Source organism: Erinaceus europaeus, chromosome 11 (assembly GCF_950295315.1).
Source record: "Erinaceus europaeus chromosome 11, mEriEur2.1, whole genome shotgun sequence".
Classification (NCBI taxonomy): domain Eukaryota; kingdom Metazoa; phylum Chordata; class Mammalia; order Eulipotyphla; family Erinaceidae; genus Erinaceus; species Erinaceus europaeus.
Window position 1 is genome coordinate 69,358,217 of NC_080172.1, and position 25,009 is coordinate 69,383,225.

The 25,009-nt window shown below is 39.7% G+C and overlaps 1 protein-coding gene across 6 annotated transcripts in view; it reads left to right on the forward strand.

Annotated features, from left to right (window-relative positions):
- PDE4DIP (phosphodiesterase 4D interacting protein) overlaps positions 1–25,009 on the forward strand; it is a 245,515-nt gene that overhangs the window by 20,103 nt on the left and 200,403 nt on the right. For 3 of the 6 annotated variants that reach the window (XM_060201991.1, XM_060201994.1, XM_060201993.1), the window contains exon 1: positions 13,687–14,008. The exons of 2 other annotated variants lie outside the window; for them this stretch is intronic. In XM_060201991.1, the coding sequence (XP_060057974.1) occupies positions 13,989–14,008 (20 nt within the window). In that variant the 5' untranslated portion in view covers positions 13,687–13,988. Of the gene's footprint in view, positions 1–13,686; positions 14,009–25,009 lie in introns of those variants that run through there. One more of the 6 variants, XM_060201992.1, reaches the window with a different exon arrangement.

Here is a 25,009-nt window from a genome sequence, read left to right on the forward strand (position 1 = left end):
TAGCAGGAAATTTCTCTAATCCAAACAAAATAAAAGACAGAAAGGTTCAAGAAGGTCAGAGGGTCCCAAACAGAATTAACCCAGACTTAAAGACACCAAGACACATCATGTTTAGAATGGAAAGGATTAAGGATAAAGAAAGGATCCTGAAGGCTGCAAGAGAAAAACAAAGAGTCACCTACACAGGAAAACCCATAAGATTAGCAGCAGACTTCTCCACACAAATAGTACGGGCCAGAAGAGAATGGCAAGATATCTATCGAGTGCTCAATGAGAAAGGCTTTCAACCAAGACTACTGTATCCTGCTATACTGTTATTCAGACTAGATGGAGGCATCAAAACCTTCTCAGACAAGCAACAGTTGAAAGAATCAACTATCACCAAGCCTGCCCTGAAAAAAGTTCTGAAAGGTCTCCTATAAATAGTCAGGCCACCATAAATATGCCATATATCATAATACTCTAAAACTCTACAAGAATGGCATTAAAATATCTTCAATCTTTGATATCAATAAATGTAAATGACCTGAATTCACCTATTAAAAGGCACAGAGTAGGAAGATGGATCAGAAAACACAACCCAACAATATGCTGTCTACAGGAAACCCACCTAACTCAACAAGACAAACACAGACTCAAAGTGAAAGGATGGAAAACAATCATACACCCAATGGCCCACAAAAAAGAACAGGAATAGCTATTCTCATATATAACATGATAGACCATAAAATAAATAAAATTTAAAAAGATAGGGATGGACACTACTTAATGCTCAGAGGATCAATCAAGAGGACTTAGCAATTATTAATATCTATGCACCCAATGAGAATCCATCTAAATACATCAAACATCTACTGAAAGAGCTACAGCAGTATATTCACGGAAACACAGTCAGAGTAGGGGACTTCAACACCCCACTCTCTCAACTTGACAGATTATCCAGTCAGAAAATCATTAAAGCAATGAGGGAACTAAATGGGAAGATAGATAAACTAGAACTGTTGGACATTTTCAGGGTCATTCATCCCAAGAAACTGGAATACACATTTTACTCAAGTCCACATGGGTCATTCTCAAGGACAGATCATATGTCAGGCCACAAAGACAGCATCAGCAAATTCAAGAGCATTGAAATCATCCAAGCATATTATCAGACCACAGTGGAATTAAACTAACACTTAACAATCAACAAAAGATTAGTAATAGTCCCAAAATGTGGAAGCTCAACAGTCCACTCCTTAACAACTACTGGGTCAAAGAATAAATAAAGGAAGAAATCAAAATGTTTTGAGAGTTCCATGAAAATGAAGACACAAGCTATCAAAATATTTGGGACATAGCTAAGGCAGTACTGAGAGGGAATTTCATAGCTATACAAACACACATTAGGAAACAAGAAAAAAGCACAAATAAATAACCTGATTGCACACCTTAAAAACCTAGAAGAAGAACTAAGGAACCCCAAAGCAAGCAGAAGAACAGAAATCACTAAAGTTATGGCAGAAATAAAGAACATTGAAAATAAGAAAATCATACAAAAGATCAATGAAAATAAATGTTGGTGAACAAAATAGACACGTTTAGCCAGAATGAGTGAACAAAATCGACACTTTTAGCCAGACTCACAAAACAAAAAAGGAAAAAGACCCAATTAAATGGGATTTTAAATGAAAAAGGAGATATCACAACAGACACCACAGAAATTCAACATATCATGCTAAGGCTTCTATGAAAAACTATATGCCACCAAGCTAGAGAACCTGGAAGAAATGGACGATTTCCTAGATACCGACCGACTTCCAAAATTAAATAAAGGGGAACTAGATAATCTGAACAGGCCCATCACAGCTAACAAAATTGAAACAGTTATCAAAAACCTTCCCAAGAATAAAAGTCTTGGACCAGATGGTTTTACAAATGAATTCTACAAAACCTTCAAAGAAGAACTAATGCCTCTATTTTTAAAAGTCTTCTAGAAGATTGAAGACACAGGAATACTCCCTGCCAGCTTCTATGAAGCCAACATCACTCTGATACCAAAAGTAGACAGGGACACAACCATAAAAGAAAACTACAGACCATTATCTCTGATGAACATAGATGCTAAAATATTGAACAAAATTTTAGCCAACTGAATACAGCAGTATATTAAAAAGATTGTTCATCATGACCAAGTGGGGTTTATCCCAGAGATGCAAGGTTGGTTTAATATAGGTAAATCAATCAACATGATCCACCACATCAACAAAAGCAAGACCAAAAACCACATGGTCATATCAGTAGATGCAGAGAAAGCCTTTGACAAAATCCAATATCCTTTTATGATCAAAATGCTACAAAAAAATGGGAGTAGATGGAAAATTCCTCAAAATTCTGGTGTCGAGCCCCAGCAATAACCCTGGGGGCAAAAAAAAAAAGGATGTTTCTCCTGGGGCCGGGTGGTGGTGTACCTGGTTGAGCACACATATTACAATGTTCAAAGACCTGGGTTTGAGCCCCCAGTCCCTATCTGCAGGGGGAAAGCTTTGTGAATGATGAAGCAGGGCTGCAGGTGTCTCTCTGTCTCTCTCCCTCTCTATCACCTCCTTCCCTCTCGATTTCTGGCTGTCAATATCCAATAAATAAAGATAATAAAAAGAAAATTTTAAAAAATTCTGTTGTCTATATATAGCAAACCTACAGCCAACATCATACTCAATGGTGAAAAACTGGAAGCATTTTCCCTCAGATCAGGTACTAGACAGGGCTGCCCACTATCACCATTACTATTCAACATAGTGTTGGAAGTACTTGCCATAACAATCAGGTGGAGCAAGCAATTAAAGAGATACAGATTGGAAGAGAAGAAGTCAAACTCTACCTATTTGCAGATGACATGATAGTATACATAGAAAAACCTAGAGAATCCAGCAAGAAGCTTTGGAAATCATCAGGCAATATAGTAAGGAGTCAGGCTAAAAAATAACATTTAAAAGTCAGTGGCATTCCTCTATGCAAACACTAAGTTAGGAGAAGATGAAATCCAGAAACCAATTCCTTTTACTATAAAAGAAGAAGCAGAAGAAGCAGAAGAAGAAGAAGAAGAAGAAGAAGAAGAAGAAGAAGAAGAAGAAGAAGAAAGAAGAAAGCAGAAGCAGAAGCAGAAGCAGAAGCAGAAGAAGAAGAAGAAGAAGAAGAAGAAGAAGAAGAAGAAGAAGAAAGAAAACAATAGAATATCTAGGAATAAACCTAACCAAAGAAGTGAAAGATTTGTATACTGAAAAATTATGAGTCACTACTCAAGGAAATTGAAAAAGACACAAAGAAGTGGAAAGATATTCCATGTTCATGGGTTGGAAGAATTAACATCATCAAAATAAATATACTACCCAGAGTCATCTACAAATTTAATACTATCCCCACCAAGATCCCAACCACATTTTTTAGGAGAATAGAACAAATGCTACAAATGTTTATCTGGAATCAGAAAAGACCTAGAATTGCCAAAATAATCTTGAGAAGAAAGAACAGAACCGGAGGCATCACACTCCCAGATCTCAAACTGTATTATAGTGCCATTGTCATCAAAACTGCTTGGTACTGGAACATGAACAGACACACTGACCAGTGGAATGAATTGAGAGCCCAGAAGTAAGCCCCCACTGCTATAGGCATCTAATCTTTGACAAAGATGCCCAGACTATTAAATGGGGGAAGGTGACTCCCTTCAATAAATAGTGTTGGAAAAAATGGGTTCAAACATGCTGGAGAATGAAACTGAACCACTATATTTCACCAAATAGAAATGTGAATTTCAAGTGGATCAAGAACTTGAATGTTAGACCAAAAACTGTCAGATACTTTGAGGAAAATATTGGCAGAACTCTTTTCTGCATAAATTTTAAAGACATCTTCAATGAAACTAATCCAATAACAAAGAAGAGTAAGGCAAATATAAACCTATTGGACTACATCAAATTAAAAAGCTTCTGCACAGCAAAAGAAACCACTACCCAAACCAAGAGACCCCTGACAGAATGGGAGAAGATCTTTACATGCCGCATATCAGACAAGAGTCTAATAACCAAAATATATAAAGAGCTTGCCAAAATCAACAACAAGACAACAAATAACCCCATCCAAAAATGGGGGGAGCACATGGACAGAATATTCACCACAGAAGAGATCCAAAAGGCTGAGAAACACATGAAAAAAATGCACCAAGTCTTTGATTGTCAGAGAAATACAAATAAAGACTACTCCTGTGAGAATATCAAACTTCACTCCTGTGAGAATATCACTCCTGTGAGAATATCAAACGTCAAAAAAGGTAGCAGCAACAAATGCTGGAGAGGTTGTGGGGACAAAGGAACCCTCCTGCACTGCTGGTGGGAATGTCAGTTGGTCCAGGCCCTGTGGAGAACAGTCTGGAGAACTCTCAGAAGGCTAGAAGGCGACTTTCCCTATGGCCCTGCAATTCCTCTCCTGGGGATATATCCCCCAGGAATCAAAACATCCATCTAAATATATTTGTGTATACCTATGTTCATAGCAGCACAATTTTAATAGCCAAAACCTGGGATGATCTCATTCTCAGGCAGAAGTTGAAAAACAAGATCAGAAGAGAAAACACTAAGCAGAACCTGAACTGGAGTTGGTGTATTGCACCAAAGTAAAAGTCTCTGGGATGGGTGGTGGGGGGGGGGTGAAGGGGAGAGTACAGGTCCTGGAAAAGGATGACAGAGGACCTAGTGGGGGTTGTATTGTTAAGTGGAAAACTGAGAAATGTTATGCATGTACAAACTATTGTATTTACTGTCAAATTTAAAACATTAATCCCCCAATAAAGGAAAAATTAAAATAAATAAAACCTAAATTTTAGTTGAAAGAAATCATAGTGGATGATATTTGGTGTTCTTATTCTTTTAGTCAATTGATGTGATCTAGTATGGAATCAGACCCTTTATAGTCACTATATTAAACTTAGCAAAGATGAAAGACTATTGAGATATGCTCATTTTTTTGGTAGTTTTTTTTTTTTTTTGCCTAGGATCACCAGATATTTGGCATAGAACTGAATTGTGAGATATTTTTTGACATATTGCTAACAAGAAAATTAAGACAAGGGGGTTGGGCGGTGGTGCAATGGGTTAAGCGCATGTGGCGCAAAGCGCAGAATCCCGGTTCGAGCCTCCGGCTCCCCACCTTCAGGGGAGTCGCTTCACAGGCGGTGAAGCAGGTCTGCAGGTGTCTTTCTCTCCCCCTCTCTGTCTTCCCCTCCTCTCTCCATTTCTCTCTGTCCTATCCAACAATGAACAACATCAACAATGTCAATAATAATAACCACAACGAGGCTACAACAACAAGGGCAACAAAAGGGGGAAAAATGGCCTCCAGGAGCGGTGGATTCATGGTGCAGGCAGCGAGCCCAGCAATAATCCTGGAGGGAAAAAAAAAAAGAAAATTAAGACAAAAATGAACACACAGATAGATTTTTTTTCTCATTGGCTCTTTTTGTTTTGATTGTATGAAGCAGAATTTCACTATTTCTGAATCCTTATCAGCTGGAAGATAAGGCGAAACAGCTGTTCTAAAACTGCCAAGAAACTGACTTCTAGGAATTCTCAATGGAGAAGAGGGAATTTGTCTTTGTTGTACATTTTGCCTTTGTTCTGGTAGTGAGTATTGTGATGAATCCTGTTGGTTCTACAGATCTGAGCTAAGTATCATGGGCAGCTCCTTCTAACAATCAAACAAATCAGTAGAAATACTGGAGATTCCGTTTAATTGTCAGAAAAGCTGGCCTGGGAGAATAGTATGTTCTTTGACATAATCACAGTAATTTAATACTTTTCATTACTTTGGGGAGATAATCAGCTGACATTCAGGCATAAAAAAGATAAATCTGCAACTTACATACGGTTTGCTAGTAAATTTGTGTGTGTGAGAGTGGCAGAGAGAGACTAAATAAATAAATCAACCAAATGTGGCAAAATGCTAACAATCTAGTGAAGCAAATGAAGATTTTGTGAGTCCTCATTATATGATTTTTCAGCTTAACCATTGCTTCATTGCTTAATATTAAGCAAAAATAAAAATGGAAAGTTTAAAAAACATGTTTTATATATATATGTATATATATATATATATATATATATATATACACATTTTCATATATTGATTTTTTTTTGCCTCCAGGGTTATTGCTGGGGCTCAGTACCAGCACTACAAATCTACTGCTCTTAGTGGCCATTTTTTTCTTTCTTTATTTATTTTTTCTATTTTATTGGATAGGACAGAGAGAAATTGAAAGGGGAGGAGGAGATAGAGAGGCAGAGAAAGATAGACGCCTGCAGATCTGCTTCATCACTTGTGTAGCATTCCCACTGTGGGTGGGGAGCCAGGGGCTCATATCTGGCTCCTTGTGCAGGTCCTCATATATTGACTTTTAAAAACTTTATTTGTTTTGGGACTTAGTTCACCAGGGTATGCACTTTGCCATGTGTGCACCCCAGGCTGGAGTCTAGGTACCAAATGGGAGTTCAACAGCATTGGTGGGAACTCTGGTGGGGCCTCTCTCCCTCTTTCTCTTTCTCCCTATCTCTCTACCTCTCTTTTTTCTCCCTCCCTCCCTCTCTCTGTAAATAAAAATGTCTGCCTAGAAGCAGTGTGAAATCCCTGTTCTGCAAAAACAGACAGTCCAAGCAAAACACACCAAACTTAACATCCGTCCATCCATCCATCCATCCAATCTGTAGATGAGAGAGAGCATCAAGGATTTTTTTCTTTATTGGGGGGTACTAATGGTTTACAGTCAACAGTAAAATATACTGTATTTTTGGTACATATAAAAAAGTGGTGCATGTGTACATGTACACGTGAAAAATAGTTGGTACATGTGTAACATTTCTCAGTTTTCCACATAATAATTCAATCCCCTTTAGGTCCTCCTCTGCCATCATGTTGCAGGACCTGAACCCTCCTCCCATTCCAGAGTCTTTTCCTTTAGTGCAATACACCAAACCCAGTTTAAATTCTGCTTTGTGTTTTCTTATTTTTCAGCTTCTATTATTATTATTATTATTAGTGATTTAATACTGATAGACAAGATTGTGGGATAAATAAGAAGGGCACAATTTACACAACTCCCACCACCAGCATGCCATATCCCATCCCATCCTCTGGAAGCTTCCCCAGTCTTTATCCTTTTGGGAGTGTGGGTCAAAGACTTCTATGGGGTGCAGAAGGTCAGAGGTCTGTCTTCTGTGATTGCTCTCCACTAGACATGGGCGTTGACAGGTCAATCAACACCCCCAGCATGTCTCTACCTTTACCTAGTGGGGTATAGCTCTGGGGAGGTGGGGTTCCAGGCTATATTGGTGAGGTTGTCTGCCCAGGGAAGGCAGGTTGGCATCGTGGTAGTATTTTTCAACTTCTGCATGTGAGTGAGATCACCCCATATTCATCCTTCTGTTTCTGACTTATTTCACTTAGCATGATTTCTTCAATCTCCATCCAAGATAGGATGAAAACAGTGAAATCATTATTTTTAATAGCTGAGTAGTATTCCATTGTGTATATATACAACAACTTGCTTAGCCACTTATCTGTTGTTGGACACCTGGGTTGCTTCCGAGTTTTGGCTATTAAAATTGTGCTGCTATGAACCATAGGTATACACAAATATATTTGGATTGATGTTTTTGATTCCTTAGGATATATCCCCAGGAGAGGAATTGCAGGGCCATAGGGAAAGTCGCCTTCTAGCCTTCTGAGAGTTCTCCAGACTGTTCTCCACAGGGCCTGGACCAACTGACATTCCCACCAGCAGTGCAGGAGGGTTTCCTTGTCCCCACAACCTCTCCAGCATTTGTTGCTGCTACCTTTTTTGATGTTTGACATTCTCACAGGAGTGAAGTGGTATTTCATTGTTGTCTTTATTTGTATTTCTCTGACAATCAAAGACTTGGTGCATTTTTTTCATGTGTTTCTCAGCCTTTTGGATCTCTTCTGTGGTGAATATTCTGTCCATATCCTCCCCCCATTTTTGGATGGGGTTATTTGTTGTCTTGTTGTTGATTTTGGCAAGCTCTTTATATATTTTGGTTATTAGACTCTTGTCTGATATGTGCCATGTAAAGATCTTCTCCCATTCTGTGAGGGGTCTCTTTGTTTGGGTGGTACACCAGGGATTTTTTTTTTTTTTTACTGTATAACCCTCATTTTAAAATCTTTTAAAAATTTTAATTTATCTGATAGAGACAGAAAAATATGGAAAGAAGCTAGGAAGTCTAATTTAAGTATATTGCCCATGACTTTAGTAATTTTTGCTTGAGATTGATAGTTAACATGCAGGTGGACTAAAACTAATGTCTGGGAAGATGTAATCAGAGTTGAGAATAGAACTAGAAAGCTGAATTAGGGCAGATAATAGCTCTTAAACTTGAAGAAAATATGTAAATACAGTTAACTATTTACCACATCAATTTTACCCAGGGCCCATGTATATTCACATTTCCACCTATGGATTTTTTTTTTTTTAAAAAAGCAGTCTAGAGAACCTGACACATGCTTCCTGGCGTTGGACTGGAAAGACTTGTCCTATGCTGGCAGATGACACAAGATTTAGTGGTGGTGCAATTATCGTGAATGCCTTGAAAGATTTGTGTGAATTTATTACAGTATTGTTCCAGAGTCCAGAAACTGATTTATTAACCCTCAGTTGTCTAAGACCAATATCTATATTCAAAGCAAGGACAATTATGTAGGTGGTTCACATACACTCTTTCTTCACTGTTTCAGCCTCCTTCCCCTTCCCAGAAATTTCTGTGCCACATTTCCTGCATAATTTCTCCACCTCTAACATCAGATATACATAAATGGTGGGTGTTGAAAGGATTAGGGTGATTGTGTGAGAAAATTACCACCAGCTGTCTGGGGGTTGACTATAATTTGTTTCCTTGAGATTTTTTTTTTTTCACAGCTGACAGACCTGGCTAGCTCATGAAGGAGATGGGCCTGAACACACACACACACACACACACACACACACACACACACACACACACACACTTTTATAGACATGAGGGGAAGGCAGGGAGCTGGAGAGATAAAGGGAGGAAAACAAGATGGAGGAACTCCAGCTTGTAACAGAGGGGACTGGCTTATTCAGTTTCCTTACCAGTTCTTGTTCTCATATAATGAATTAGCTGAAAAACGGAAAATCTAGGTCATTGGCCTAGCCCTGGAGAGCAGTTTGGAACAGAACCGAAAGTAAAATTCACAACTTCTTACAGGATTGGAATCCTGCCTGGTATGCAAACATCAATAAAAATAACTTTGATTTATTGAAGATTTAAAATATGTTGGGGAAATGAATTAAACACTCTTCATATATTATTTCATTTTGTTGTTACGATGACCTTTTTAGGTAGTTATTATCATTAGCCCTAGTTTATAAATCATGAAGCTCAAGTGTGGTTTAAGTAACTTGTCAAAATCACAGGGCTAAAAATTGACAATGAGCGTGATTTGAATCCACATCTCCCAGACTGAAAAGCTGCTAATAATGTGTATATTTTGGGCTCAGCAGTGGTGCACCCAGTTCAGTGTACATATTATAGTGGTCAAGGACCTGGGTTCAAGCCTTGAGTTCCCACTTGCAAAAGGAAAACTTCCTAAGTGGTGAAGTAGTGCTGCACGTGTCTCTCTGTGGATCTCCCTCTTTATCTCCCCTCCTCCCTCAATTTATCTACCCAGTAAATAAAATAAAAATGTACATATGTGTATATTTTTTACCCGAACACTGCTCAGCTCTGCCTTCTGGCAGTGCCAGGGATTGAATCTGGGGCCTCCAAACTTCAGGGTTGCGTAAGCCTGTTGTGCTACTGCTGTTGCTCTCTCCCCAGCCCAAAAGCCAGTCATCTGAAATGTGCATTTTGCAACACCAGCCAATTACACTGGCTACGCTGCATGCTCTTTCAGGTATGTGGCAATTACTTGAGGGAGACTAGGACCACTTCTCTTACCAGTGCAAATGTAAATTTTAAAATAAAATCACCATCCTTAGCATTCATAACATATGTTAAAGTTTTGTATTATCAGCATCCTTTTGAACCTTGTTCGAATGCTTTCTGCTTTGTGAAAACTTCTTTAGTCAAATTGACTCACCACTCTCCTTTCTGTTCTTTGCACCTTTATTTTTCGCACTCTCCACAACTTTATTTGTATTAGTTTGATGAATGTCTGCTTGCCTTTCTACACTAGATTTTTAATGCCTAGCACATTCTCCATATATGTTTTATGAACTAATGTTGAGTTGAATGAATTAAAGAAGTCAAATTTCCCTTTGAGTTTTATCGGCTTGTGGGAAGAAATTAAATTCCATATGCATTAGCTGCTTTGAACTCCTGCCTATTCATTTAAGAAATAAAGTATTTTAATATTTGTTTATTTATTTATTTATTTATTGGGTAGAGACAAATAGAATTCAAGAGGGGAGGGAGAGCTAGAGAGTGAGAGAGAGAGAGAGACAACTGCAGCACTGCTTGTGTGGCTTCCCTCCATTATACCCATATGTCAACAACTGTACTGTAAACTATTAAGCCTCCAATAAGGTGATTAAAAATTGAATACAAAAAGCAAGGGCTTTTGACATTAAATACAATTTGAAAGACAAAAATTTCTCAAGAACTTATATGTGTGTAAGAGAGTCAGCATTTGGGTTAGAAGGTGAATTTCTTAGAAACTGGGGGGGGGGAATGAACATTTTATTATCATTATTAATTAATTTAGTTTTTAAGTAAGAGCAATGCTTAACTCTGGCTTATGGTGGTGTGGGGGAATTGAACCTTAGCCCTTGGAGCTTTAGGTATGAAAGTTATTTTTCATAACCACTGTGCTATCTCCCCAGCCCTGAACAACATTTTAATGCTGATCACTTCTGGGTGCCGTATGTAATTTATTTTTTACATAGTTATTTGTTTTGCAACTGTTTCTGCAGTGACTATGTCAAGAACTTTGTGAAAGAAGTTACTTTTTAAAAATAAATGAGCATATTTTCTAGCCTCACTTCTGAGACCTTACAGTTTACCTAATTAATGCTGTGGTTTCTTGAATGCAGTGCCTGTGTGACCGTAGACAGAATTCCTCTGCAAACTCAGCAGCCCATCATTTGTTTTGAGATAAAACTAAATATAGCATCAGCTTTGACATGGAAGATGGAAACTTGACTCTCTCTAACCTTCTTTAAATAAAATTTGCTATTATTTTACTTCTGAGGCAGCAGGAGGTCTTTTGGCATATGGTTTGTGAGCTTTTTCTTAGGTCAAACCTGACTTTAAAATATATTTTCTAGGGAGTCAGGGGTAGTGCAGTGAGTTAAGCACGTGGTGTAAAAGCCCAAGGACCAGCGCAAGGACCAGCGTAAGGATCCCAGTTGGAGCCTCCCCCCACACCTGCAGGGGAGTCGCTGTCTGCAGGTGTCTGTCTTTCTTTCCTCGCCTCTGGCTTCCCCGCCTTTCTCCATTTCTCTCTGTCCTATCTAACAATGACGACATCAATAACAACAACAATAACTACAACAACAATAAAAAAATAAGGGCAACAAAAGGGAAAATAAATAAATATAATTTTCTTAAAGTCTGCTGGGAATAGTAGAATTGAGAAAGCACAAAAGTTCAGCAAAAACATTGGTGACAAAAATAAAAATAGGGCGGGGTAGATAGCATAATGGTTATGCAAAGAGACTCATGCCTGAGGCTTCAAAGTCCCATGTTCAACCCCCCCACACACACACACCACCATAAACCAGAGCTGAGCAGTAAAATAAATAAATAAATAAATAAATAGGAAAAAAAAATTCCTAGCAAGATTCTGAGCTTAAAAGCAGTTGGTCTTAGTCTGAGGTTGAGGGAGTCTAGACTGGAGGCCTTTTTTGACATTTTCTCTGGACCCTCAAATGTTTTAATGCCCCCAGTGCAGCCCCTAATCTTTATATACAGTAATTAGGGAAATGAATCTGAGATGGAAAGCAGGATGACAGTTTGCCTGAAGAATACACACTGCAGTATTCAGACTTGTCAAGATGCTTCCATGTTTAGACTCCTAGGATCTCACCGAGAATCAATTAATTCTAGAGAACTTTGTTGTTCTTATCTTCAGAAATTCAGAAAACATATCTCTGGGAAAGCACTCTGTAGAAGACAATTTTTGTGAACCTCAGCAGAGACTTTGAGCCTTGTCTAGTCTTAAATGCATCTGTGAAGCAAATATAACTAAACTAGCATGGCTGCATGTAGACGCTATGCTTTCTGCAAACTAACAAAAAGTCAGTGGCAATGTTAATTATAACTGACTGTGTCACCTAGTAAAAAGGTTATATTTTAGAATGCAAAAGGAATGTCAGGCCTGTAACACTCTACTTATAGCCTGTCTGATTTGTTTCAGCTTTGTTACAGAAATAGATGGCCTGGGCTCTCAGGCAATGGCATTGCCAAAGGCCATTTTCCCATGATCTTAAAACAATTATGGGGAGATTTTACTTATTTTATTTGATAGGCTAGAGAGAAATAGAGAGGGGAGGGGGAATAGAGAGATAGGTAGATAGAGAGATAGAGAGACGTTCAGCATTGTTTCACTACTTCACTGCTGCACTGCTTGTGAAACTTCCACCCTGTAAGTAGAGACCAGGAATTTGAACCTGGGTCCTTAGCATATAGTAATGTGTGTGCTCAACTGGATACATCACTGCCTTAACCATATTAAGGGGAGATTTTAAGTCATAGTGATGGTCACTGCCTGGAAGCTTTTCTAGTGTTTTGAGAAGTTCAGAACTTTCTGTTCCTTTGCTGGGGAAACTGAAAGAGAGAGAGAGAGAGAGAGAGAGAGAAATAGGAGGGTGTCCAAGATAAAGAGGTTCTGTTAGGATGCTTTTCCATCTGGTAAAGGTTCCTGGCTTCAGATTAATGGTAAGATTGACATGTCAGTGCTCTAGGGAGCCAGCATCGTGTTCTACAATTATCTAGTGTGTGCATCTGCATTCAGCCAGCATCTAACACCTTTTGACATTCGAGTTTAGGGGGCTTACCTACGTGTGAGCTGCTACAGTCACCCAGGAAGACTTCCTCTCCAGATTCTCCCTCGAGGGGCTCACTTTTTTTTTTTTACTTTAAAAAATTATTAGTGATTTAATATTGATTTACAAAGTTATAAGTTAACAGAGGTATAATTCCATAACATTCCCATCACTAGAGCCTGTGTCCCTATTCCCCACTGGAAACTGCAGTGGTTCTCTCAAGGTTACAGATAAGGGTTGACTAATATCTTTAACTGCCTATCTATATTTATATATATATGCCCCCCTTTTTTTTCTTTCTTTCTAAATCACACCTATTACTGCCCGATGCTCTTCCTTCCCCCTCCCCCCTTCTCTCTTGGGTCCTAATGGAAAGGGCTCACTTTTTATCCAAAGCGCCTCAGCGGGAGGGAGGAGAGCCTGAGGTGTGCTGGGAGCCCCACTCTGTCTTTCTGCCAACATCATCAAGACAGAGAGAAGGCAGGAAGGTGTGAGTGAGCAGGACTGCAAAGCTGGGGCTGGCCCCAGGCTGCACACTGGCTGCCGGGAGCCCCGCCTCTGCCTCCGCTTGCTCGCGGTTGACAGCTCAGCTGGTGTGGAGCAACTAGTGCCAGCCAGTCGTGTCTCAGCCGGGGCGGGTGTGCGCGCACCGCCAGGGCCGCCGCTGCCCAGATCCCCAAACAGCTCCACAACAGTCTCTCCCTTGTGCCCGCTGCGCCGTTAGCTGAAGGTGGGGGCCACGTCAAACCGAGATTCTAAAAACGAGCTGGGAGAAGAGGGCTCTCTTTGCCGCCGCCGCAGAAGCAGAGAGCTGGGGAGGACCGGGCTGCCGCTGCCCTTTGCACTGGAGGCTCGTGGACCAGGAGTCTCCTTTTCCCAGACTGCTGCCACTCCCGGGTGAGGAGCCCCCCAGGGTGAGCAGAGCGCCGGGAAAATGGAGCGGGTGTGGATGAGGTAGGTGAGCTGCTGCAGCTTTCCTGCATTCGGGACTTGGGGATCCCCTCCTTACCCGCCCCTGTCCTTGAGAAGAAGGCCCACTCGCCACTAGGAGCCCCTGACTGCTTCTCTCCCTTACTGGTGCTTGCCTGGCTTAATAAACCTCTCCTCCACCTAGTTCAGATGTTAAAAATACTCGCTGAGGCTGCCAGGAAGTTTGGGTAGAAAGGTTTGTCTGCTCTGTGTTCTTGAGGCTCTCTTTTTTTGTTTTCTCCCAGGTGAAAGGAATTTCCATAGAAATTTTCTTCAGAGGTATCTTTAATTTCACATACCTTGAAAAATATCTAATTCCTTCTTAACTTCCTCCCCACTCATGACACCTTCCCCCCACCACACACTATTAGTCACACAAAGGCAGAGGGAAAAATGAGCAGAACCCAGCAACTGGCAGATTTTTCAGAAACTCATTCATGGCTTACACTGTATGGGGTCCTGGACCATAGCTTATTTTAGGGCAGATATTGGAGTTGAGACTGTTTACCTCCTTCACTTTTTCCTCTAAATGCATTTCAGCACTGAGCTCACTCAAGGAGAAGGGATGATGTGTTAAACCAAGATTCCATTTTTGGTTTTAAACTGAAGGGCATATAGAGAGATTTTATTCCAGTATATGTTATTCATAACATATACTCCTCTACCTTCAAGACTGAGTTTAGGAGTTGGGCCTGATGAATGTTTTGACTTCTAAGAGAGAGTAGACTATAATCACAAAAGATGAATTGGGAGCTTAATAGTATTAGTATAAAATAAATCTAGAAAATTTTATCTGATGTTTCAATTGGAGTGAATATTTCTGATGTGAAATTTTAAGAAAGACCACACTAGAATTTAGGGTGTGTTGATAGAAGTGATGATTTAATTTGTTGTTCTTTTTTTTTATTATTTTATTTATTTATTCCCTTTTGTTGCCCTTGTTGTTTTATTGTTGTAGTTATTATTGTTGTTGTTGGGTAGGACAGAGAGAAATGGAGAGAGGAATGGAAGACAGAGAGGGGGAGAGAAAGATAGACACCTGCAGACCTGCTTCACCACCTGTGAAGCGACTCCCCTGCAGGTGGGCAGCCGGGGTTGGAACCGGGATCCTTATGCCGGTCCTTGTGTTTTGCGCCACCTGCGCTTAGCCAGCTGCACTACAGCCCGACTCCCTGTTGTTCTTTTTTTTAAAAAAAATTATTTTCCCTTTTGTTGCCCTTGTTTTTTATTGTTGTTGGTTAGGACAGAGAGAAATGGAGAGAAGAGGGGAAGACAGAGAGGGGGAGAGAACGATAGACAGCTGCAGACCTGCTTCACCGCCTGTGAAGCGACTCCCCTGCAGGTGGGGAGCAGGGGGCTCAAACTGGGATCCTTGTGCTTCAAGCCACATGTGCTTAACCCGCTGCGCTACCGCCTGACCCCCTTGTTCTATTCTATTCTTCTCAGGCTTCACTTACAGAATTATGCTCTGTTCTGGGCATCACTACATAAAATAAACACAATCAAGATACAAGAGATGAATTAAAATCAAACATTGAGGGTGATGAAAAGTCGTGGGGATCTTTAGTCTGGAGAAGAGAGAATTTGGGTGGGAGAGTGAATATGTTAACTACCCTCAAAAGAGGTATTGGTAGTAGAAGAGTGTGATCTATTTGTGATTCCTTAGGAAAGTTGAACAATTAGAACAGGCTGTGGGAGGTGAAGTATGGCTTATAATGTAAGGGAGAAGCTTTCTAATAAGTAGGTTGTCAGAACAATAAATAGATTCCTGATCCTGGAGTTATTAAGAAAATAATAGTTAGCTACTTGGTGGTAATGAAAGTGAACACATCAATAAAGGCAACAAAAGGGGAAAAAATGGTCTCTAGGAACAGTGGATTCGTGGTGCAGGCACTGAGCCCCGGCAATAACCCTGGAGGAAAAAAAAAAGTGAACACATTAGAGATGTGTATCTATTAGTGTTTCCCACACTTATAATATGATTGCCTATTAACTTTTTAAAAAAATTTATATGTAGAAGTAGTAATTTAGAACAGATTCAGAAATAATTTAGAAAAAAATCACAAATCAAATGATTTTAGACCAATTAATTTCACCCATGTGTGAGGTAGTGAGATCAAGAATGAGAATGTTGCCTACACAAGTGATGTCCTCCTTGTGACCCAAAGGATAAAATAAACATTATTCTGATTTTTAAAAAATATTTATTTATTTTCCCTTTTGTTGCCCTTGTTTTTTTATTGTTGTTGTAGTTATTGTTGTTGTTATTGATGTCATCATTGTTAGATAGGACAGAGAGAAATGGAGAGAGGAGGGGAAGACAGAGAGGGGGAGAGAAAGATAGACACCTGCAGACCTGTTTCACCGCCTGTGAAGTGACTCCCCTGCAAGTGGGGAGTCGGGGGTTCGAACCAGGATCTTTACTCAGGTTCTTGGACTTTGCACCACCTACGGTTACCCACTGCACTACTGCCCAACTCCCATATTCTGATTTTTATAGGAGTTTTTTTTTAAGTTTTTTAAAATTTATTTATTTATTCCCTTTTGTTGCCCTTGTTGCTTTATTGTTGTAATAATTATTGTTGTCTGTCTTCGTTGTTGGATAGGACAGAGAGAAATGGAGAGGGGAGGGGAAGACAGAGAGGGAGAGAGAAAGACAACTGCAGACCTGCTTCACAGCCTGTGAAGCAACTCCCCTGCATGTGGGGAGCCAGGGGCTTGAACAGGAGTTTTAAAAAATATTTATTTATTCCCTTTTGTTGCCCTTGTTTTATTGTTGTAGTTATTATTGTTGTTATTGATATCATCATTGTTGGATAGGTTGTTGGATAGGACAGAGAGAAATGGAGAGAGGAGGGGGAAGACAGAGAGGGGGAGAGAAAGATAGACACACCTGCAGACAGGCTTCACCACTTGTGAAGCGATTCCCCTGCAGGTGGGGAGCCGGGGGCTCAAACCAGGATCCTTATGCCGTTCCTTGCACTTTGCACCATGTGCGCTTTACCTGCTGCGCTACCACCTGACTCCCACATTATTGTGATTTTTAAGAAAATATTAATGGACTGGGGAAATAATGTAATGGTTATGTAAAAGACTTTCATACTTGAGGCTTTAAGGTGGCAGGCTCAATCCCCAGCACCACAACAAGTCAGAGCTGAGCAGTGCTCTGGTAAAAAAAATAAATTAAAAAAAAGTTTTATCTGATTTTGATTTTAAAGTAAATAATCCACCTAGTTGTCGCTGGTTTTTTTTTTCCCACTCAATCATATACTTCCACATTGTGTGTGTGGTTGTAGTTTATTCACTCTTGCTTCTCTATAGAATTCTGTTGTGTGTAGATATATCACTTTTTTTTTTAACCTGTTGCTAATAAGCATTTGGGCAATTTCTAGTTTAGGGCCACTATGAGCAGTATTTCTGTGAACACTTCCCATATGTGTATTTTGATGAATGTATGAATACATTTCTATTGGGTTAATTCATACAAATGCAATTTCTGGGTAATAAGAAATATATGCCCAGTTTTAGTAGACAGTGTCAAGTCATTTTCTAAAATAGTTACAGAAGATAATATGCACAGGGCAGAGACACAAGAAAGGTGGTTCTTCACCATTTTCAGCTTATCTTGGATGTACCTTGAAAAAAATTCATGTTAAGTGAAATAAGTCAGAAACAGAAGGATGACTATGGGATGATCTCACTCTCAGGCAGAAGTTGAAAAACAAGATCAGAAGAGAAAACACAAGTAGAACCTGAACTGGAATTGGCATGTTGCACCAAAGTAAAAGACTCTGGGGTGGGTGCAGGAAAGAATACAGGTCCAAAAAGGATGACAGAGGACCTAGCAGGGGTTGTATAGTTATATGGAAAAACTGGGAAATGTTATGCATGTACAAACTATTGTATTTACTGCCAAATGTAAAACGTTAATTCCCCAGTTAAAAAATTAAAAGAAAAGTGGTTCCTATTTTTTTTTATTTTTATTTTTTATTTTATTTTTTTTTAAGTGGTTCCTATTAATATAAGCTGGAAACACACGTTCAACCACTATTATATCAGAATTACTTAAATGAAAATTTCTAATATTGACAAGAGGGAATAATCATACCTCTTTTGACTTTGTTCCTCAATAACTATACTTACATTACATCCAAACATACTCCCATATGTAACTGAAACAAAGGTTTCATGTAACAGTACTTAACTGTGCTATTTTTTTCACACTCATATTTTCTACCCTATTCTTTTTCTTTAAAAGAATACGGTTGTGACTCACTATATTTATTTTACCATCTAGTGGGTCTCAGGTGGAAAGTTCAATAACATACATCATAACAGATACCTCAGATCCTTCATAGTTCACAGATAAAATCAGGTCATAGCCATGTATTTAAAGTGTGGGAGCTCAATGCAGGCCAGGACTGTGTTAAATGCTAGATGTAAAACAGTAAGTGCAAACTGTGTTTGAATTTATTTATTTATTATTTTATTTTTATTTTTATTTTTTTTACCAGAGCACTGCTCAGCTCTGGCTTATGGTGGTGCAGGGGATTGAACCTGGGACTTTGGAGCCTCAGGCATGAGAGTCTCTTTGCATAACCATTATGCTATCTGCCCCTGTGAGTTTGAATTTTTTAATAGAATATTTATTTATTTATGAGAGACCAAAAGAGAGAGAAAGAAAGGATGAGAGAGAGAACCATAATATTAGTGTGGCACTTGCTGTGCTAGGGATTGAACTCAGGACCTCATGCTTACAAGTTCAACACTTTACTTACCGTGCCATGTCTTGGGTTGTCATGGAATGTTTTGTACTCTATAAATACAAAACATACCTTTATTATCTATGTATGATTCTAATTGGTAGGGGTCAAGGTAAGCACAAGCATCGGTGTACTGGGAACACATTGGAGAAATGAGATTTATTTATTTTACTATAATTAATTAATTAATTTTTACCAGAGTACTGCTCAGTTTTGGCTTATGGTGAGTTGCTAGGGAGTGCAACTGGGACTTTGGAACCTCAGACATAAAAGTCTTCTGCATAACCATTATGATAATCTCCAGGCCCTTACTTCTTGGGGGAACTCAAAGAATAAAATTAAGTATAAATTTACTATTTATAAACTTGCAATGTATGACAATTCCTTTGCATTGTTTATTTTATCCATTCCTTACAATCTGATGAGCTAAATGCTATTATTACCTATTTGTATCTTCTCTTGCTGTTCTTGGGTCTCATCTTTCTGAACCAACTTTTTTGTTTTAATAAAGAGAAAGAGAGATAGAGAGGATGAGACACCACATCAAGGAAACTTCCTGTACTGGGGGCTGGGGGGCTCAATCTTAGGTTATGTATGTGCATACAAAGCACACACCTACCTTCTGCAACCCTCAATGACCCTGGGTCCATGCTCCCAGAGGGATAGAGAATGGGAAAGCTATCGGGGGAGGGGGTGGGATATGGAGATTGGGTGGTGGGAATTGTGTGGAGTTGTACCCCTCCTACCCTATGGTTTTGTTAATTAATCCTTTCTTAAATAAAAAAAATAATAAAAAAAAAAAGCACACACCTTCCCAGGTTAGCCATCTTAAGGCTTTATACTCATTTTTAAGATAAGAAAATTGAACATTAGAGAGATTAAATACTTTGACCAAGTAACACAGCTAAAGAAGAAATATAGCCTGAAAATATTGAGTTCCAGAGTCTATATTCTATTTATTTATTTATTTTTTATTTATAAAAAGGAAACATTGACTAAACGATAGGATAAGAGGGGTACCACTTCACACAATTCCCACCACTAGGACTCTGTATCCCATCTCCTCCCCTGATAGCTTTCCTATTCTTTAACCCTCTGGGAGTATGGACCCAAGGTTATTGTGGGATGCAGAAGGTGGAAGGTCTGGCTTCTGTAATTGCTTCCCCACTGAACATGGGTGTTGACAGGTTGATCCATACTCCTAGCCTGTCTTTCTCTTTCCCTAATGGGGAAAGGCTCTGGGGAAGTGGAGCTTCAGGATACATTGGTGGAGTCATCTGTCCAGGAAAGTCTGGTCGGCATCATGCTAGCATCTGGAACCTGGTGGCTGAAAAGAGAGTTAACATACAAAGCCAAACAAATTGCTGACCAATCATGGACCTAAGGGCTGGAATAGTGCAGATGAAGAGTTGAGGGGTCCTCCATTTTGTAGATAGTTAGTAGGCATATTTTAGTTATATTCCAAAGGGCCTGTGGCTATACTACTTTCTTTTTCTTTTTGTCCCTGAGCCTGAAATCTGATATGCCAGTGGATCCAAGTTATTGCCTGGGGAGATGATTACATGGCTGGAAAAAGGACCAGAAAGCTGGATCAGGGAAGAAAATAGCCCCCTAATATGGAAAAGGGGTATAAATATTGTTGACTTTTAACCCTATCAATTTCATGTGATCTGGGGCCCATAATTAGCTTAGGAGCCTATGTGACCTCTGCATCCCTCTAGATCTGAGTTCACATTCTGTGGTCATGAGTAGGAACATTCCATGCTGCTCCAATATCAGGACCCATCTTCCTCAGGTGTAGCATAGAGTATGTTGTCCAGCCTCCCTTCGGAGGATGGAACTTTCTCTACCATTGTTGATCCAAGTTGAGGGCAAGGTCCTATGGAGTCCCACAAAAGGGTCTATTTTGTTGTAGCTAATAGAAATGACCGGTAACAATGGAGAGAGGGATTTATTCGAGGTCTAGGCCCAACATGTCTGTTTGGGAATCTCAGGACTCCCTGACTAGGGCCCCAGCTGATGGAATGGCCTGATAGTGACTAACGAGTCATTGTTAAAGTATGCCAGTCTCTTGCGCTTACTCAACTTTTGCAGTCCTTGCTTTGATAAGGTTAGCTTTGGAGTGAGTGAGAGAACTGTAACAGGAAGTGAGGAGGGTATCTAAATCTAAGTAGACACTATTTCACTATGAACTTGTTACTCACTACAGACTATTGTGTATTTTTGCTTTCAGGTATATATTTTGCCCTAATTTATGGATACATATGAACATATGCTCTATCTTATAGGACCTGGTCTGTATCTAGTTTTTGGGACTTTGTTAGGAAGTGAACCTCCTGGAATGTAATTAGAGAATACCATGAAAGGAAAGGTCTCACCGGAGTAATGAGGGTGAAGGGTTGGCATTCCATGCCTGATGTCTCTGGACACAGTCTGAAGTGAAGCATGCTGAGGTGGTACTCATTGCGCTGATTAGGTTGGGATCGGTGGGTGCAATATCATTTGGTATGAATTGAGAGAAGCATGCAGGAAAATGAGCCCCACCCCACATTCATTGTATATATGTGCCTGCTATGAGTGGGAATTTGGAGAAAGTAACATTTCAGAAAAATCATGGTTTAGTCTCAAAATACAAGAATTTTTGCTTTGTCTCCCCTTTGCTCTGTACTTTCGAGTGTAGTCATCACATAGGCACAATGCCCACTTAACATTATATTGCCTTGAAAAGATCCCTATTCACACCTTATTTGCATTTATTTTGCTCCATATTAACTCTCGGCTGAGAGGAAGCAGGGATGTTTGTTTCTCTTCATGGTGAACTGGGAAATAATTTATTACTGTATAGCTATAGATATAACCAGAGATGATACCCCTCCACTCCATTTGATAGATGTCCCAGATGAGCCTAAGGAGGTTAAGTAAACTTTGGAGCATGAAGGTCTGGTAGATTACCATATTTTTTCCCCTCTATTTAGAGAGCCGGAAACTGAGAGGGAAAGGGGTGATAGAGATGGAGAGAAACAGAGAGACAACTGAAACACTGCTTCATCACTAGCAAAGCTTTCTTTCTGTAGCTCGGGACCAAGGGGCTTGAACTTGGGTCCCTGTGTATTGTAACATGTACCCTCAACTAGTTGTGCCATCATCTGGCCCCTTCCATGGTTAGTTTCTACCAGATACTGTTGCTTTGTATGTACCTTTTTTTTTTTTTGTTAGGAAAGTTTGTTTTTTTTTCATAATTCTGTTGTGGAACCGTGTTCGAATATTGACTTACTTTTTTAACATTTGAAACTTCTAGTAGTAATTCCATGGATTTGGGAAAGTAAAATATCTGTCTTTGCAACCTGGACTTTTTTCTTTTCATTTCTCTCTCTCTCTCTCTCTCTCTCCTTCTCTCTCTCTCTCTCTCTGTCTCTTTTTAACAAGAACATGACTAAATACCAACCTCTACTAGGGACTGAATTGGTAACTTCTGGTGCCTGCGGCAAGGCTTCACTTTTAAATATGTCTTTCCTTGCATTTTAGCTAGAGGAATTGGGGTCATGCAGTGTTTTGATTCACTCCCTCTTACTTGTTTACCACATACCAAATCATATTTGGTCCAACTTCCAAATCCCCCTTTCTCAACTCTTAAGATGAGAATGGATCTTAACTAGTAGAATATAAGGAGGAGGATGTTTTTATCTCTCAAATGTACTCCTTACAGTACCCTCCCCATTCTGGGTGACCCAGGAATCATTTACACAAGTTTGTGTGAGCATACACCCATTCAGTGTATTCTCTGGGATACTATGACTATTGAAATCGACATCATCTTATAAATAAAGTTCCAAACTGGCCTCAAAACATTCCACTAGTGTCTCTGGAAAAACTTCAAGTAGTTTTTAAAGTTAGAACAAAGTCCAGACTGAGAGAATGTCATAATGACCTAAAGTGGTACTGTTGATTCTATTTTAAAATATTGAAGTGCACAGAGAATTTGTTTCCTTCAACCTTAGAGGAAACGTGGTCGGTGATCAGTAAGACGAGCAACTTCAATTAGTTATGGACTTTAAAAAATTAATTGTTTTGTTTTCACCAAGAGAAGAGAGAGAGAGAGAAATAGACCAAAGCACTGCACCACTCAGTTCTGGCTATACGGTGCTGGGAATCAGCCCTGGGGGGCCTCAAGATTGCAAGTCCTGTGCTCCACTACTGAGGTGTTGGGTAGTATGCCAGCTCCCCCTGGCTTCTGCTTAACCAAGCACCGGTATGCCTGTATGGGATTGGTTTAATCCCACTCAAGCTGCAGTCTATTTACATAAATCACTTTTACATTTACATAAAGCACCACCCTCCCTCCAGGGCATTGGTGGTTCAGTGGTAGAATTCTCGCCTGCTCCGCCCCCTCTCCTTGTCACACCCTGATTTTCACCAGTCACTTTTCTCTCCACCCTTTCTGTGTCACATCCTGTTCACACCCTACTTGGAAAGTATATATAAGGACAGCATTGTTCGTTTTAGTTTAGTTTAGCTCAGCTTAGATTGTGCTGTGTCCTGCATGAATAAAGAGATGCTGCGTACAGCTCAACCATGAGTCCCTGGTCGTCTGTCTCTGCTCGCAAAGCTAGTCCGACACTGAGGTATCTACCTGGCCCAATTATGGATTATTTATAACAGCAACAGCAATTTCTATTTAGGCAGCATTTTAATAGTTCCTGACACGTTCCCATAATGTACATGATCACCTCCAGTCCTTTCCTGCTTGTTCTACTCTGCAGAAACATGATTCTTTTTCACATCTTCAAGGCAGGCAAAAGAAGAGCTAATCTATACTTGGTCTCTTTTATCATGGCCAAGGTGGAAGGGATGTAAAGAAGCTGTAACTGCTGCCATGTAGAAAGTCATGGCATGACAAAAAAAAATCCAGTCCTTTCTGGCACTACAGTTTAAAACTCACTTTTACGGTCCCTTTTGTTGTGTGGAATTTAGCTATTCATAAAGTGGACTAGCATGTCATATGATGTTGTCATACTTTAGTTAATCATTCCCCTACACTGAGAACTCTAGGTTTTTCAATATTTAACTACTACAAATAATATCTGGCAAATATTTAGGTGCATAAAACATCTTCTTTCATAGGATTATTATCTTTTTGTCACTGTTGGAGATTCACCACTCTAAGTCAAAATTTTCAGATAGAAAGAATGAGACAGAAACAGAGAGACAAAAAGACAGAGGGAAAAATACCATATCACTGAAGCTTCTTCCTCCAGTGCTGTCAGGGCTGGGCTCAAACCTGGGTCATATGCATGAGAAAGCAGGCACACTATCCATATGAAAAATCTCAACAGCAGAATATGTCAAGCATTTCTAATTTTTAAAAGATGCATTATTAACTGCTATGACTATATGCTTATCGGAGTGTTTTTTTTTTTCCTACTTAAATATCTATTTTTCCTAAAGTCCTATATGGTAGAGAGGGAAATGGAGGCACACTGACATAAAGTGATATCCTAGGACACAGGATTATATGACTCTATAGCAATAATCTCATTTTCACACTTTTTTATCATGATTTTTTAATTTATAAAAAGGAAGCATTGAAAAAAACATAGGATAAGAGGGGTACAACTCCACACAATTCCCACCACCAGAACTCTGTATCCCATCCCCTCCCCTGATAGCTTTCCTATTCTTTAACCCTCTGGGAGTATGGACCCAAGGTCATTATGGGATGCAGGATATTGAAGGTCTGGCTTCTGTAATTGCTTCCCCACTGAACATAGGCGTTGACAGGTTGATCCATACTCCCAGCCTGCCTCTCTCTTTCCCTAGTGGGGTGGGGCTCTGGGAAAGCAGAGCTCCAGGACATATTGGTGGGGTTGTCTGTCCAGGGAAGTCTGGTCGGCATCCTGCTAGCGTCTGGAACCTGGTGACTGAAAAGAGAGTTAACATACAAAGCACTCTTATCTTGGATAAAATACTTCTCTATTACTATTACTGTGTAAACCAGAAGTTAAAGTATTTCCCAAGATGATAATAAATAGAACATATGAATACAAGAAAATAAAAGCGTGGAGCCAGGTAGTGGTGCACCTGGTTAAGCACACACATTACAATGCTTAAGTACCCAGGTTTATGCCCCTAGTCCCCACCTGCAGGGAGGAAGCTTTATGAGCAGTTAGGCAGCTCTCTCTCTCTCTCTGTCCCTCTGTATCTCCCTGTTCCTTTTTAATTTCTC